Raw genomic sequence first — 16884 nt, forward strand, 5'->3', positions numbered from 1 at the left:
TGAATAGGCAAATCTGCAGAAACAGAAAGTAAATTTGAGGTTACTAGGGACCGGAGGAGGAGAAATGGAGAGCAACTGTTTAATGGGTACAATTTCTATTTGGGATGATGACAAAGTCTGGAGACGAATAGCAGTGATGGTTATACAATCTCATGAATATATTCAACACCACTGTAGAGTTGACTATAATTTTTTTTAATGGCCAAAAGCATTAATATTTTAAAAAACCTGATAGAACTGAAAAATGACATGGAGAAGTACATAATTATACTTGGAAATATCAATTCTACCCTCCTAGAAAGGGACAGAACAAGCAGACGGAAAATCAAAAAGGATGTAGAACTGAATAATACCATCAATGACTGGATTTGACATTTATAGAACACTTTACCCAGTATCAGCAAAATACATCAACCACAAAATACATAACTCTTTTCAAACAACACACTGAAAAAAAAATAAAAATTAAAAAATTAAAAAAAACAAACACACACACTGAACAGTTAAGAAAACATATCCTGAGACATAACATAAATCTTAACAAATCTAGAATTAAAATCAGATAGTTTGTTCTCTAATCACAGTAAGATTAAACTAGAAATCAGTAACAAAATGGTAACAGAAAAATCTCCACTTTGAAATTAAATCACAGAATAATCCATAGGTCATAAAGCAATTCTTGAGAGAAATTAGAGAATATTTTGAACTGAACAAAAATGAAAATTATCAAAATGTATTGGTGCATTAAAGGACTGTTCAGAGGGAAATTTATAGCATCAAGTGATTAAATATTACAAAAGAAGAAAGGTCTAAAATTAACCTAAGCTTCCTCTTGAAGAAAACAAACAAACAAATAAACAAACAAATAAATAAATAAAAATAATCCAAAGCAAGCTGAAGGGGGGGGAGATTAAGACAAGAGAATAAACCAGTGAAATATATAGGGGGAATTTTTTTTTTTTTAAGATTTTATTTATTTACTCACAGAGACAGAGAGAGAGAGAGAGAGAGAGAGAGGCAGAGACACAGACAGAGGGAGAAGCAGACCCCACGCAGGGAACCTGACGCGGGATCCATTCCCAGGTCCCCAGGATCACACCCCGGGGCCGCAGGCGGCGCTAAACCGCTGCGCCACCAGGGCTGCCCTAAAGGAGGAAATTAAACTGAAATCTAGTTATTTAAAAAGATCAATAAAATGGTCTCTAGCCAAACTGACAAAAAAAAATAAAACAAAAATTACCAATACAGTATTACTGCAGACCCCAAAGACTTTGAAAGTTTAGTAAATGAATACTAAGGAAAACGTTATACACAAAAATCAGACAACTTAGATGAAACAGAACAACCCCCTGAGTGCCACAAACCAGGAAAACTCACTCAAGAAGAAACACTCTAAATAGTTCTGTTATCTCTTAAAGAAACAATTTTTGGGATGCTTGGGTGGCTCAGTGGTTGAGCATCTGCATTTGGGTCAGGGCCTGATCCCAGGGTCCAGGCATTTGACAAAATTCAGTACCTATTCAGGATCAGGAAAAACTCTCAAAAAAGTAGGAGTTAAAGGGAATTTCCTTAATCTGATAATAAGGCATCTACTAAAAAAAATCATAGAGCCAACATCCTAGCAAATGGTGAAAGACTAAATGCTTTCCAACTATAATCAGGAACAAGGATGTACCCTGCCTTCTCACCACTCTTCAACATCATACTGGAAGTCCTGGCCAGTGCATAAGGCAAGGGAAAGAAATATAGAGAAAAGAAGAAATAAAACTGTCTCCATGTTCGGCCAACATAACCGTTTCTGAAGAAAACCCCAGGGAATCAACATGAACTCCAGTAAGTAATGTGAGTTCACTACAACTACCGGATCTAAGGACAACACACACACACATATCAATGGTTATTCTACATACCAACAGTGGAGGACAGGAAGCCTAAATTCCACAACATATCTATTCCACACTAGCTACACGGTACCTGAGCAGGTCCACAAGCAATTCCAACTATGTGCTTGGTATCCAGTCCTGGCAGTGCAGCGGGTTCAGGCTTGGTCACACGCAAGGTGTCAAAGTGCTGGCACTGGTCATTGCTCCCCCAGCTATGGACCTCACTGTCCTCAGTCAGAGCCAGACAGTGGGTGGAGCCTGCAGCCACATCAATTACCTTCTTCCCTAGGAGGAAAGAGTGACACAATACAGCTTCACACCTGACTTCTGCTACAGGTCATTCAGGTCAGGAGGTATTTAATGTCAACTTCTAAAAGATAGTTAATTGCCTTAATATTATACATAATTCATCTGCTTCATGTATGTTATTAAAACTCATTATGTTTCATTAGCTACAATTTATTAAGATCTAAAGTCTGAAAATTACCTTAGTACAAAAAAAGTTACTTTTGTCTCCTTATTCAGATTTTCATTCAGAAAAAGACAAGTGCATTTTATTTTATTTTTTTTTAATTTTTATTTATTTATGATAGTCACACAGAGAGAGAGAGAGGCAGAGATACAGGCAGAGGGAGAAGCAGGCTCCATGCACCAGGAGCCTGACGTGGGATTTGATCCCGGGTCTCCAGGATCGCGCCCTGGGCCAAAGGCAGGCGCCAAACCGCTGCGCCACCCAGGGATCCCGACAAGTGCATTTTAATTAGTAAATCTTACTCTCCTGTCCTAAGGTATAACCATACAAAGTATATTCTTTTTTGCCTCATTGAGACTTTCTACTTTTAGAATATTTTTAGGTTCATGACAAAATTAAGGAAAAAGCAGAGAGATTTCCCATATATTTCCCACCCCAACACATGCATAGCATCCTCCATTATCAATTATCCATTCACTTTTCTTTTCTCCCTGTGAATGTCTACTTGTTCCAACTTCCTTTATTGCCTTGGCTCCCTTGTCAAAGATCAATTACTATATGTAGTGGTCTATTTCTGAGCTATCTTGTTCCAATGACCTGTCTATATTTTAATCAATGTCATACTGTTTTGATTACTGTAGCTTTATATTAAATCTTGAAGTTGGGTAGTGTCAGTCCTCCAACCTGCTCTTCTCCTTCAATACTGTGTTAGCTATCTTAGGTCTTTGGCCTCTCTGCATAAAATATAGAATAAGCTTGTCAATATCCCCAATAACTTGCTGAGATTTTGACTGAGACTGCACTAAATCCACAGATCAAGACAGAAAAAAATGACAAGATTCAGCCTTCCTATCCATAAACAAAAAATATCTCTCAATTTATTAGTTCTCCTTTGATTTCATTCATCAGTTTTTTTAATTTTCCTTATATAGGTTCTGTACTTAGTTAGAATTACATCTATGACTTCAAATAGGTCTTGTACCTATTTTGTTAGAGTTATACCTACCTATTCATTGGTTTTATTAATCTTTTCAAACAATCAGCTTTTGGTTCCTTGATCTTCTCCTACTGATTTTCTGTTTTCAATTTCATTGGTTTCTTCTCTTTCCTCATGTAGGTCTTGTACTTATTTTGTTAGAGTTACACCTATTTCACTTTAATACTAATGTAAACAGTATTTTGTATTTATTTCAAATTCCACTGCTTAGTTACTAGTATACAGGAACTACAGTATATACCAAGTCAATTTTGATATATTAACTTTGTATCCTGCATCTCTGCTATAATTATTTATTACTTCCAGCTTTTTTGTTGATCCTTTCAGATTTTCTACATAAACATTCATGTCATCTGTGAACAAAGACAGTTTTATTTCTTCCTTCTCAAACTATATGCCTTTAACATCCTTTTGCTGTTTAACTGCATTAGCTAGAACTTCTAATATGATTTTAAAAAGAAATGGTGAGATGAGACATCTTTTCCTTATATTTGATCTTAATGGGAAAGCATTAAATTTCTGACCATTAAGTATGATGTTAGCTGTAGAATTTTTGTAGATATTCTTTATCAAATTAATCACATTCTCTCTCTATTCCTAGTTTGCGGAGTTTTTTTTTATCATGAACAGGTATTAGATTTTATCAAATGCTTTTTCTGCATTTACTAATATGATCAGTGATTTTTCTTATTCTTCTCTTGATTTGATGGATTACATTGAACTGGTTTTTGAATGTTGAACTAGCCAGCATTGCATACGTAGAATAAATTCAATTTGGTAGTGATGTTTAATTCTATGCACCGTTGAATTTTATTTGCTAATATTTTGTTCAAGATTTTTGCATCTATATTCATGAGAGATGTTGGTCTGTAATTTTCTTCTAATAATATTTTTGTCTGGTTTTGGTATTAGGGTAATGCTGGCCTCACAGAATGAATTAAAAAAATATTCCCTTTGCTTCCATCCTCTGAAAAAAGATTATAGAGAAATTTCTTCCTTAAACATCTGGTGGAATTTACTAGTAAACCCATCTGGGCCTCATGCTTTCTGTTTTGGAAAGTTATTAATTAATGACTCAATTTCTTTAAGAGATATAAGCCTATTCAGTTTGTCTATTTCTTGTATGATTTTGGCAAATGTGTCTTTTAAAGAAATGGTTCATTTCATCTAAGTTACCAAATTTGTGGACAGAGAGTTGTTCTTAGTATTCCTTTATCATCTTTACAATGTTTATAGGATCTGTACTGAGGTCTTCTCTATCATTTCTGACATTAGTAATTTGTGTCCTGTTTTCCTTTTTTTCTTAGCCTAGTTAAAGGTGTATTGATTTTATTAATCTTTTCAAAGAATCAGCTTTTGGTTTCTTGATCTTCTCTATTGATTTTGTTTTCAATTTCATTGGTTTCTTCTCTAATTCTCATTATTTCTTTCCTTCTTCTTATTTTGGATTTAATCTGTTCTCCTTTATCCACTTGTCTAAGGTGGAAACTATTGATATATATTTTAACATCCATAACCATACATAATTACAATTTTTTTCTTGTGATGAGAGTTTTTAAGATCTGTTCTCTTGGCAAATTTCATATATTCAATAAAGTGCAATTAATTACTGTTATACATCACACTGTATATTATATCCCCAGGACTTATTTCACAACTAGAAATTTGTACTTTTTGACTATCTTCACCCATTTTCACCCAACCCCCAACCTCCACTTCTGGCAACCAACAATCTATTCTTTGCATCTATGGTTTTGGGGGGAGTTTTGGGGACAGTATTTTTTAGATTCCCATATAAGTAAGATGATCTAGTGTTTCTCTTTCTCTATCTGACCTATTTACTTAATATAATGCCCTTAATATCCATCCATGTTAACACAAATGGAAGAATTACCTTATTTTTATGTCTGAATAATATTCCATCATATGTATACACTACATTTCTCGATCTACTCATCTACCAATAGGACACTAAGGTTGTTTCCAGATATTGGTTACCGTGAATAATGCTGCAACAAACATGAGGATGCAAATACCTTTTTGGGTTAGCATATTTACTTCTTTCAGATAAACACCCAGAAGTAGAATTGTTAGATCATACGGCAGTTCTTTTTTTAATTTTTGGTGAAGCCTCCTTACTGTTTTCCACAGTGGCCATACCAATTTACATTCCTATCAACAGTGCACAAGAGTGTCTTTCTCTCCACATCCTCATCAATACTTCTATTTCTTGTCTTTTTGATAGTAGCCATTCAAACAGGTATGAAGTGTTTTCTCACTTGTGGTTTTGATCTGCATTTCTCTGATGATTAATGATTCTGAGCACCTTTTTCATGTATCTGTTGGCCATCTATAAGTCATCTTTGGAAAAATGCCTACTCAGGTCTTCTGGCCAACTTTTAATCAAACTGGTTTTGAGTTAGTTTTTTTGTGTGTTTTGCTATTGAACTGCAGGAGTCCTTTATATGTTTTGGATATTAACCCTTTATCAGAGATATGATTTACAAATATTTTCTCCCATTCTATAGGTTGCCTTTACTTTGTTGTTGTTTTGAGAGAGAGAAAGTGTGCAGGGACTGCAGGGGAAGCAGAGGGAGAAAGAAAATCTTAAGCAGGCTCCACATCCAGTGCAGACCGCAGTGTGGGGCTCAATCTCACAACCCTGATCTCACCAATATCAAAAGTTGGACACTTAACCAACTGAGCCACCCAGATGCCCCACCTTTACATTTTGTTAATGGTTTTCTTTTCTGTACACAAAGATTACTTAGATTTTTCTTCTTTTCTAATATACATTCAATGCTATAAATTGCCTTCTAAGCACTGTTTTCACTGCATCCCACAAATTTTATTTATATTTTCATTTATTTCAAAATATTTTAAAATTTCTCTTAAGATTTTTTTCGTTGACCATGAGTTATTTGGAAGTTTGCTGTTGAATCTCCATGTATTTGGGGGTTTTCCAACCATCCTTGTTATTAATTTTTAGTATAATTAGATTGTAGTCTGAAAACAGACATAAAATATAATTCAGCTGCAAAACTCTACTAGAAGAAGGAGAACAGTTCTTTCTTAAGAGCCTATCATAAGTTGACACGGGCCAAAATAACTGTACCATCAGTCATTTAAATGCTTTCATAGTAAGCTATCTCTGTATCTAATAAATAGAGCTGAGGAAGCAGATTTCCTTTACTAAGTGAAAAAAATATAAACAAGAAGGTTAATGAAATTCAAACACAGCTCCATAGCATACAACCAGTGGTATTATCCTACAACTTATCTCAGAAACTTAGAAAATAATAAACACCATAATACCTTGTCATCAAGGTATTAATATGTTTCAAGTATTTTATTGATTTTTTTTTTTAAGAGAGAGAGGGAGAGTATCCAAGATCTGTAAAGAATTTATTAACTCAACAGCAAAGAAACAATCCAATCATGAAATGGGCAAAAGACATGAACAGATATTTCACAGAGGAAGACATGGACTTGGCCAACAAGCACATGAGAAAATGCTCCACATCACTTACCATCAGGGAAATACAAATCAAAACCACAATGAAATACCACCTCACACCAGTGAGAATGGGGAAAATTCACAAGACAGGAAACAACAAATGTTGGAGAGGATGTGGAGAAAGGGGGACCCTCTTGCACTATTGGTGGGAATGTGAACTGGTACAGCCACTCTGGAAAACTATGTGGAGGTTCCTCAAAGAGTTAAAAGTAGAACTACCCTACAACCCAGCAATTGCACTGCTGGGGATTTATCCAAAGATACAGATGCAGTGAAAAGCCAAGACACCTGCACCCCAATGTTTATAACAGCAATGTCCACAATAGCCAAACTGTGGAAGGAGCCTCGGTGTCCATCAAAAGATGAATGCATAAAGAAGATGTGGTCTATATATACAATGGAATATTAGTCAGCCATTAGAAATGACAAACACCCATCACTTGCTTCAACATGGATGGAACTGGAGGATATTATGCTGAGTGAAGTAAGTCAATCAAAGGAGGACACTCATCGTATGGTTTCACTCATACGGGGAATATTAAAAATAGTAGCAGGGATTATAGGGGAAAGGAGAGAAAGTAAGTGGGAAAAAATCAGAGAGGGTGACAGAACATGAGAGTCTCCTAACTCTGGGAAGTGAACAGGGAGGGGGTAGTGGAAGAGGAGGTGGGCAGGGGGATGGGGTGACTGGGTGACGGGCCCTGAGGAGGACACTTGATGGGATTATCTAAACACTGGGTGTTATACTGTATGTTGGTAAATCAAACTCCAATTTAAAAATATATGAGAGAGAGAGAGAGAGAGAGAGATCACATGCATGCATAAGTGGGGAAAGGGGAGAGGGAGAGAGAGAATTTCAAGCAGACTCCATACCAAGCACAGTCCCTCCATCTCATGACCCTGAGATCACAACCTGAGCCAAAACCAAGAGTCAGATGCTTAACCAACTGAGGCACCCAGTCACCCCAAGGTATTAATGTTATAAAATGAAAATGATGAGAAAAGAAACTAGCAAGTCCCATGTAAAAGCCTCACTTCCAAACTCCCTTGAAAAAAAGCAAAAACATAAAGTAGAATCCAGCTCAGAGATTCAACAAATTTTATCCCTTATGCCAAACAAAGGCCAAGGACTATTTTTATGCATAAAGTTGTACTACAACACAGACAGGCCCATGTTTATATCTATCTATTATGTCTATATCTATGGCTCCTTTCGGGCTACAACAGAAGAAGAAAGTAGTTGAGACATACAACATATGGTACTCCAACCTAAAATATTTATTAGTCTACTCCTTTAAAAAAAAACAGTTTGCCAACCCCCTTTAGCACTACAGGCCACCTGATACACCAATCACCAACTTTTCCCACAATTCAGAAGGCATCTGCAAAGCACAAGTACATGCCTTGGCTCCCATTCTATCTAGAATGCATGCTGGATGCGCTTGTAACCAGACAAGCAGGATTTACCCATCAAGGATAAGCTCAAATGAGACCACTCCAAGCACACTAATCCTATCTCCCACTGTGGTCCCACAGCACCATGCATATCCATCATCTTAGCAATGTCTACTATAGATGACCTCACCAACAGAAGTTAATCTCACTAACACCCGCTTACTTAGTAATGAATAGATGCCAGCCCAAAAAAGGACTTATCAATATTAGTAAAACTGAATAAGTTTCAAATGAAATCTGGTGAGAATAATTCTATGCCATTTTTAACAGAAACAAAACCACTTTCCATTCATTATCTATACCTATGAAAATATGGGTAAAAGCCTTCTAATGAGGAGTCATTCATAAAATATTATGTAAAAAAAGAGAAAAACCTGCAAACTTTAAAAAATTCCTAAAGAAAAAGCTTCAAAAAGTTTTAAAAGTTTACATTTTTCACTCACCTTGCAAGCCTTCCAAGAGTTTGGGATAACGAACATGTTCCTCTGTTCCATGTCCAAGTCTCTGGTTGTCACCTTTTCCCCATGAATAAACTTGGCCATCTTTTGTCAAAGCAATAGAAAATTGACTTCCACATCGAACTTTCACAACATCCAAGTCTTGAAGTTTTTCAATAAGCTTTGGTGTTTTGCATCCATCACTACCACCTCTGCCCAATTTCCCATAGTCACCATCTCCCCAAGACCACACCTGACCTAAAAAATACAAATATATTTATATTTAAGTAAAAATAACTGTATATCTTAACGCAACTTTTAAGTGGCTGCAAATACTGAATATAACTGATAACAAATCTAGACCACTAATATATACAGTTAACACAATATAGATGACTACTAACCAAATGAAATCTAGTTTATACTTCAGGTTAATACAGAACCAATTAAGAAAAGGATAGCTGGGTTTTCTTTTTGTTTTAGCTAAAAAAAATTATAAAGTCCTGACTCTAACTGGTTTGGGTTCAATGACTGGGTTCAGATCAACCAAGTAGTGAACACAGCTCCAGTGCCTCCATAAAATACCATAAATTTATGGCCCATCATACACAGTTGCAGCTCTCTGCCACTGTCTCTCAGGTCTGCCTCCACAGTGTTCCTGTCATACCCACCACAAATTAGCTGCATGACAGCACTTTTTTCCAATAACATTTGGTTAGTATAATCTAATTAAATATTAAATAAAGGAATAAAGTAAATTACAAAAATGTGGTTGGTTTTTTTTAAACTGACAACTAAGCTAAAAGCTTTGTAAAAATGCAAAAAAAATATGAATTTTTGAAAAAAAAAACAGGTAAAAACTGTAGAGGAAGAGAAATGAGAAGAAATGTAAAAAAAAAAAGAAACTAAATTGCTCTGTAAGTGACTAAGTTCTTGCTCTATTTTAGATAAACAACTAAAGATCAACAAATTTTAACAAAAAGTTCAGATGGTAAGTATTTTTAGGCTTTGTGGACAAGGTAGTTTTTGTCACAAATATTCAATTGTTCCAATGTCACAGGAAAGCAGCCACAAACAATACATAAGCAAGGTGGCATTCCAATACAAGTCTATCTGAAAAAACAGCCAATCCCTGAACTAAAATTGGAGATGATACACTAATAGGCAGTCAATGACATAAACACACCAATGCTCAACTCGGTAAACCCATACACAAATATCAGAGAATATGCACATGCACTTAAATGTTTTGCAAAATGCCTATTGTTCACACAGCCCAGCTGGCAATTCCCACTTTCTCCAATGCTTTCAGTGACCCTGTCACCCTAGAACCAGACCGCACAGGACAGGATGCTTCTACCAGTCATCTCAAAAAACCATAATGTAGCAGGGACATTTCCCTATACGACATCTGCACCAAAGAAACACCGCTGTGAAGTAAACAGCATGCAGTTTCCAATCAAGGCAATTAAGTCAAAACAACACAGTTTTATATACATAAAGTTTCACACAAAGAATTCAAGAACAAATCCTAATAAGGCTTATTTAAGAAAACACTTCTTGGTTTAAGAGGTTTATAAAATCTATCAATCATTCAACATTGGACACATAAAAACAAGATGTCAAATGGAAAGCTTCATGCCAGAAGAAGAGAACTTTAAGATGACTGATGAAACCATCTTTTTCTAAGACTTATAAAGAAATGTCTCTCCCTTTGAAGGAGAAGGGGCCTAGGTGAACATGAAGATGCCTGAAATGATGTTTGTCCTCTCACTAAAGAAATTCCCAGGGAGGAGGAGAGTTTAACATGGTGGAGGAATAGGGGACCCTAAGCTCATCTGATCCCTGGAATTCAGCTAGTTATCAAATCATTCTGAACACCTGCAAAATCATGGAGACATCTGAGAAAAAGAAATGCTACAATGCTACAAATAGAAAAGCAACCACTTTTTGGAAGGTAGGAAGTAGGAAGACTTGGCATCTGGGGTGATATATCTGAGGAAACTGTGGAGGAGAGGGAGCCTGCTTAAGGAGGTTACAACAAAGTATTATAAGCAGCAGAGCACAAAACCGGAACTTTTAAAAGTCTGCTACAGTGAGGGACATCACTGGATTAAAGGTGCTGAGGTGGCAAAGCAGGGTGGAATCCTTCATGGGAAAGCATGGATCTCAGGATCCCAGGGGTCAAAAGAAGAATGGAGGTGGCTGAGTGTGACAGAGTTCCCAGACATAGGAGTGGGGAAGCCAGCTGTAAACAATGAGTCTAGGTGCCAACCTTCTGCTCTGGGTTGCCATAAACTGCAAACTGCTGCATGTTCGCACGACCATTCTCTGGGCAGAGTCTCAGCACAAAAGGCAGATGCTTGTTGAGACGGCCCTCCAACCTGGAGGGAATTTTGGAGGAACAGCATGGGTCCATACCTCACGAATCCATAACATTTGGAGATTCGAAACTCACTCATATGCTTCAGATAAAATAGTTCAGTCACAGGCTGAGTGAACACAGAGTTCGGACAGAAACCAGGGAGACAGAGTAATTGACTGCTATTCTGAGGGCTCATTGAAGAGCGATGAGCACAAACTTCCAACTCTGGAGACAAAGATAAGGGCACTGCCGTTTTCATCCCCTGCCTGCCCCAACCAGTGCTGAAAGCCTTCAAGGAGCAAAACAGTGCACACAGTGCAATCTGGAGCCGCTTATAAGGGAAGAAAAATTCAACCAGGGAAGGCAAGGGCATGTGAACATCAGCACAGCAGGCCCTCCATCAGAAGACCAGCAGGAACAACCAGCTAACACCAAGTTCACCAATCACAGAGATCTGCAGAACTTCAGCTCTAGAGGAAAACACTATATAGCATTTGTGGAGTTCTTTCTATTCTTTAGTCTTTCAGTTTTACTTTCATTCAGGTACTTTCTTATTTTTTCAATTCTTTAATTCTTTTTTAATTTTTATTTTTATAAATATATTATATATACAAAACACAAATATACATACATATACATATACACACATACATATATATTTTATTTTGGTTGCCTATCATTGTATTTTATTTTATTTTTGTATATATATGAGTTTATCTTTCCTTGATATTTTGGGATCTGGTTGCTCTTAACAAACAGACCAAAATACACCCAAGATCTAGTTTGTTGTTTTATTGTTTTACTTCTTGAGTTTTTCTTACTTTGTTTGCTTTTTGTTTACTTCTGCATTTTTTTTCTGTTGTTCTTGTTATTTTTGTCTATTCTCTCATTTTCTTCTATTCTTTTCTCAACATAATGACAAGATGGAGAAATTCACCCCAAAAGAAAGAACAGAAGGTAGTACTCACTGCCAGGGATTTACTCAAAAACAGATATAAGATGTCAGAACTAGAATGTAAACTAACAATTATTATGATACTAGCTGGGCTTGAAAAAAGCATAGAAGACACTAGAGAATCCTTTAAGGTATAAATAAAAAATTCAAATCTAATCAGGCCAAAATTTAAAATGCTGTTACTGAGATGCAATCACAAATGGAGTCTCTAACAACAAGGATGAAAAAGGCAGAGGAGTCAGTGACATAGAAAACAAAACGATGGAAAATAAGGAACGTAAGTAGAAGAGAAGAAAATAACAACTACTGGATAACAAAGGGAGCCTTCGAGAACTCAGCAACACCATAAAGCAACATAATTCCATATAATAGGGGGCCTCAGAAGATGAAGGGGCAGAATGTTCATTTGGACAAATTATACCTGAGAACTTCCCTAATCTGGGGAAGGAAACAGGCATTTAAGTCCAGGAAACATAGAAAATGCCATTCAAGATCAATAAAAATGGATCAACACCTCATGAAGTTTGCAAATCTCAGAGACAAAGAAACAATCCTAAAAGTACCTTGGGACAAGAGGCCCTTAACCCACAAAGGTAGACAAATAACACTGGCAGCAGACCTGGTCACAAAGACCTGGCAGTCCAGAAAGGGCGGCCATGATATATATAATCCACGTGCTAAATGAGAAAAATATGCAGCCAAAAATAATTTATCCAGCAAGGCTGTCTTTCAGGATAGAAAGAGAGATAAAAAGCTTCCAGGACAGATCAGCAAACAAATTGTTAGATATCAATTATAAGCATGTTTGAAGAGCTTCCTTTAACTCTTAAAGAAGCTGTTTTTTCACATATCATGAAGTCACAAGATGATCAAGGAAAAAAGTATGATACATTTTAGTCATATTTTAGCCATATTCTGATAGATAAATATTGTCAACAAAAAGTGGGAGAGCATGGAATGAGATTTAAAACACTTCAGTTTCAGTCTTAGATATATAAAAGTGGGACAATATTTCAAACCCACTTCACACACAGAATAGTTGTACTCTATTACTTAATAAAGAATAAATACTCCATTAACTATAAAAAAAAAAGTTTCCAGGACAAACAAAAGCTAAAGGAATTTGTGAACACTAAACCACCCATGCAATCAATCAATCAATAAACAAACAAACAAACCACCCAGGCAAAAAAAATTAAAGGGGGATCCTGCGAGCAGAGAGCCGAAAAGTAATAAAGGCCAGAAAGGAACAGAGACAATCTATAAAAACAGTGACTTTAGAGGTAATACAATGGCACTAAATTCACATCTTTCAAAATGTACTCTGAATGTAAATAAACTAATTGTTCTAATCAAAATATATAAGGTATCAGAATGGATAAATAAAGTAAGACCCAACAATATGCCATGTTCAAGAAATTCATTTTATACCCCAAAACACAACCAGATTGAAAGTGAGAGGGTGGAGAACCATTTACCATGCTCATGGACATCAAAAGAAGGATGGAATAGCCATCCTTACGTCATACAAACTAGATTTTAAACCAAAGACTATAGTAAGAGATGAAGAACACTGTATCATAACAAAAGGGCTTACCCAACAAGAAGATATAGCAACTGTAAATATTTATGCCCCTAACATGGGAGCAACCAAATATATAAGCAAATAAATAACAAAATTAAAGAAACATGTTGATAATAATACAATAATAGTAAGGGACTTTAACACCCCATTCACAGAGATGGAAAGATCATCTAAACAAAAGATCAACAAGGAAGCAAGGGCTTTGTTTTTTTGTTGTTGTTTTTTGTTTTTTTTTTTTTAATTTTTATTTATTTATGATAGTCATAGAGAGAGAGAGGCAGAGACACAGGCAGAGGGAGAAGCAGGCTCCATGCACTGGGAGCCCGACGTGGGATTCGATCCCGGGTCTCCAGGATCACGCCCTGGGCCAAAGGCAGGCGCCAAACCGCTGCGCCACCCAGGGATCCCAAGAGCTTTGAATAACACACTGGACCAGATGGACTTCACAAATATACTCAGAGTATTTTTTTTAAAAGCAAAAGAATACACATTCTCCTCAATGGCACATGGAACTTTCTCCAGAATAGATCATATACTGGGTCACAAATCAGGTCTCAAGTTTGAAAAGACTGAGATTATATCATACATATTTTGAAACCACAGTGCTATAAAATTTGAACTCAATCACAAGAAAAAATTGGAAGGAATACAAATACATGGAGGTTAAAAGCTTCCTCCTAAAGGATGAATGGGTCAATCAGGAAATTAAGGAGAATTTTTAAAATTTATGGAAACAAATGAAAATAAAAACACAACTGTTCAAAACCTTTGGGATGCAGCAAAGGCAGTCTTAAGAGAGAAGTACATAGCAGTACAAGCCTTTCTCAAGAAACAAGAACAGTCTCAAACATGCAACCTAACCTTACACCTAAAGGAGCTGGAAAAAGAACAACAAATAAGGCCTAAATCCAGCAAGAGAAGAAAATTAATAAAGATTAGAGCAGAAATCAATGAAACCGAAACCAGAAGAAAGGTAGAACAGATTAACAAAACTAGAAGCTGGTTCTTTGAATTAGTAAAATCGATTAATCTCTAGCCAGGCTTATCAAAAAGAAAAGAGAAAGGACTCAAATAAATGAAACCATAAATGAAAGAGGAGAGATCACAACCAACACCAAAGAAATACAATTATAAGAGCAGATTATGAGCAACTATACATCAACAAATTAGGTAATCCGGAAGAAAAGGGATGCATTCCTAGAAATACATAAACTATCAAAACTGAAACAGGAAGAAATAGAAAACCTGAACAAATCCATAATCAGCAAAGATATTGAAGCAGTAATAAAAAAAAATCTTCCAACACACAAGAGTCCAGGACCAGATGGCCTCCAGGCAGAATTATGTCAACAGTTAAAGAGGAATTAATATCTACACTTCTAGGGATCCCTGGGTGGCACAGCGGTTTGGCGCCTGCCTTTGGCCCAGGGCGCGATCCTGGAGACCCGGGATTGAATCCCACGTCGGGCTCCCGGTGCATGGAGCCTGCTTCTCCCTCTGCTTGTGTCTCTGCCTCTCTCTCTTTCTCTCTGTGTGACTATCATAAATAAATAAAAATTTAAAGAAAAATATCTACACTTCTGAAGCTGTTAGAAAAAACAGAACTGGAAGGAAAACTTCCAAACACTTTCTGTGAGAATAGCATTACCTTGATTCCAAAACCAGACAAAGACCCCACCAAAAAGGAGAATTACAGATCAATATCCTTAATGAGCATGGATATAAAAATTCTCATCAAGGTACTAGCCAATAAGATCCAACAGTACATCAAAAGTATTATTCAGGGATCCCTGGGTGGCGCAGCGGTTTGGCGCCTGCCTTTGGCCCAGGGCGCGATCCTGGAGACCCGAGATCGAATCCCACATCAGGCTCCCGGTGCATGGAGCCTGCTTCTCCCTCTGCCTGTATCTCTGCCTCTCTCTCTCTCTGTGTGTGTGACTATCATAAATAAATAAAAATTTAAAAAAAAAAAAAACAAAAAACAAAAAACAAAAGTATTATTCACCAGTACAAAGTGGGATTTATTCCTGTGCTGCAACAGTGGTTCAACAGCTGCAAATCAATCAACATGTTACATCAATAAAAAAAAGACAAGAACCATATGATCCTCTCAACAGATGCAGAAAAAGCATTTGACAAAATACAGCATCCTTCTATGATAAAAACTCTCTGCAGTGTAGGGATAGAGGGAACATACTTCAACCTCATAAAAGCCATATATGAAAAACCTACACTAAATATCGTCCTCAACAGGGAAACACTGAGAGCTTTTCCCCTAAGGTCAGGAACACGACAGGGATATTCACTCTCTCCACTCTTTTTCAACATAGTACTGGAAGCCCTAGCCACCACAATCATACAACAAAAAGAAATAAAAAGCCTCCAAATCATCAAAGAAGTCAAATTCTCACTCTTCACAATGGCATGACACTGAATGCAGAAGACCAGAAAGACTCCACCTAAAAGTTGCTAGAACTGATACATGAATTCAGCATAATGGCAGGATATAAAATCAATCCACAGAGTCAAGCTGCATTTCTATACACTAACAATGAGACCAAAGAAAGAGAGATTAAGGAATCAATCACATTTACAATTCCAACAAAAACCGTAAGATACCTAGGAATAAGTCTAACCAAAGAGGTAAAGGATCTTTACTCAGGAAACTACAGAAAACTCATGAAAGAAATGAGGAACACATAAAGAAATAGAAAAAGCATTCCATGCTCATGGATTGGAAAAACAATATGGTTAGAATGTCTATGCTACCCAGAGCAATCTACACATTCAATTCAATCCCTAAAGAAAATACCATCAACTTTTTTCACAGAGCTGGAACAAATAACCCTAAAATTTGTATAGAACCAGAAAAGACCTCAAACAGCCAGAGGACTGTTGAAAAAGAAAACCAAATCTGGGGGCATCACAATTCCAAACTTCGAGTTCTATTGCATTGCCGTAATCGTGAAGATAGTGTGGTACTGGCACAAAAACAGACACACAGATCAATGGAACAGCATAGAGAACCCAGAAATGGATTCTCAACTCTATGGTCAACTCATCTTCAACAAAGCAGGAAAGAATATCCAATGGAAAAAAAGACAGTGTCTTCAACAAATAGTGTTGGGAAAATTGGACAGCTACAGGCAGGAGAATGAAACTGGACCATTTCCTCACACCATACACAAAAATAGACTCAAAATGGATGAAAGACGTAA

At 36.6% G+C, this 16884-nt stretch overlaps 1 protein-coding gene across 7 annotated transcripts in view; it reads right to left on the minus strand.

The window, feature by feature from the left end:
- The window catches only part of HERC2 (HECT and RLD domain containing E3 ubiquitin protein ligase 2), a 243873-nt gene that overhangs the window by 156499 nt on the left and 70490 nt on the right, over nucleotides 1-16884 (minus strand). For all 7 annotated transcript variants that reach the window (XM_041751247.1, XM_041751245.1, XM_041751249.1 and 4 more), the window contains 2 exons: nucleotides 8768-9019; nucleotides 1975-2168 (listed from right to left, as the gene is read on the minus strand). In XM_041751247.1, coding sequence (XP_041607181.1) covers nucleotides 1975-2168; nucleotides 8768-9019 — 446 coding nt within the window. The remainder of the gene's footprint in view (nucleotides 1-1974; nucleotides 2169-8767; nucleotides 9020-16884) is intronic.

The sequence above is a fragment of the Vulpes lagopus genome, chromosome 4 (genome assembly GCF_018345385.1).
Source record: "Vulpes lagopus strain Blue_001 chromosome 4, ASM1834538v1, whole genome shotgun sequence".
In the NCBI taxonomy this organism is placed as follows: Eukaryota; Metazoa; Chordata; class Mammalia; order Carnivora; family Canidae; genus Vulpes; species Vulpes lagopus.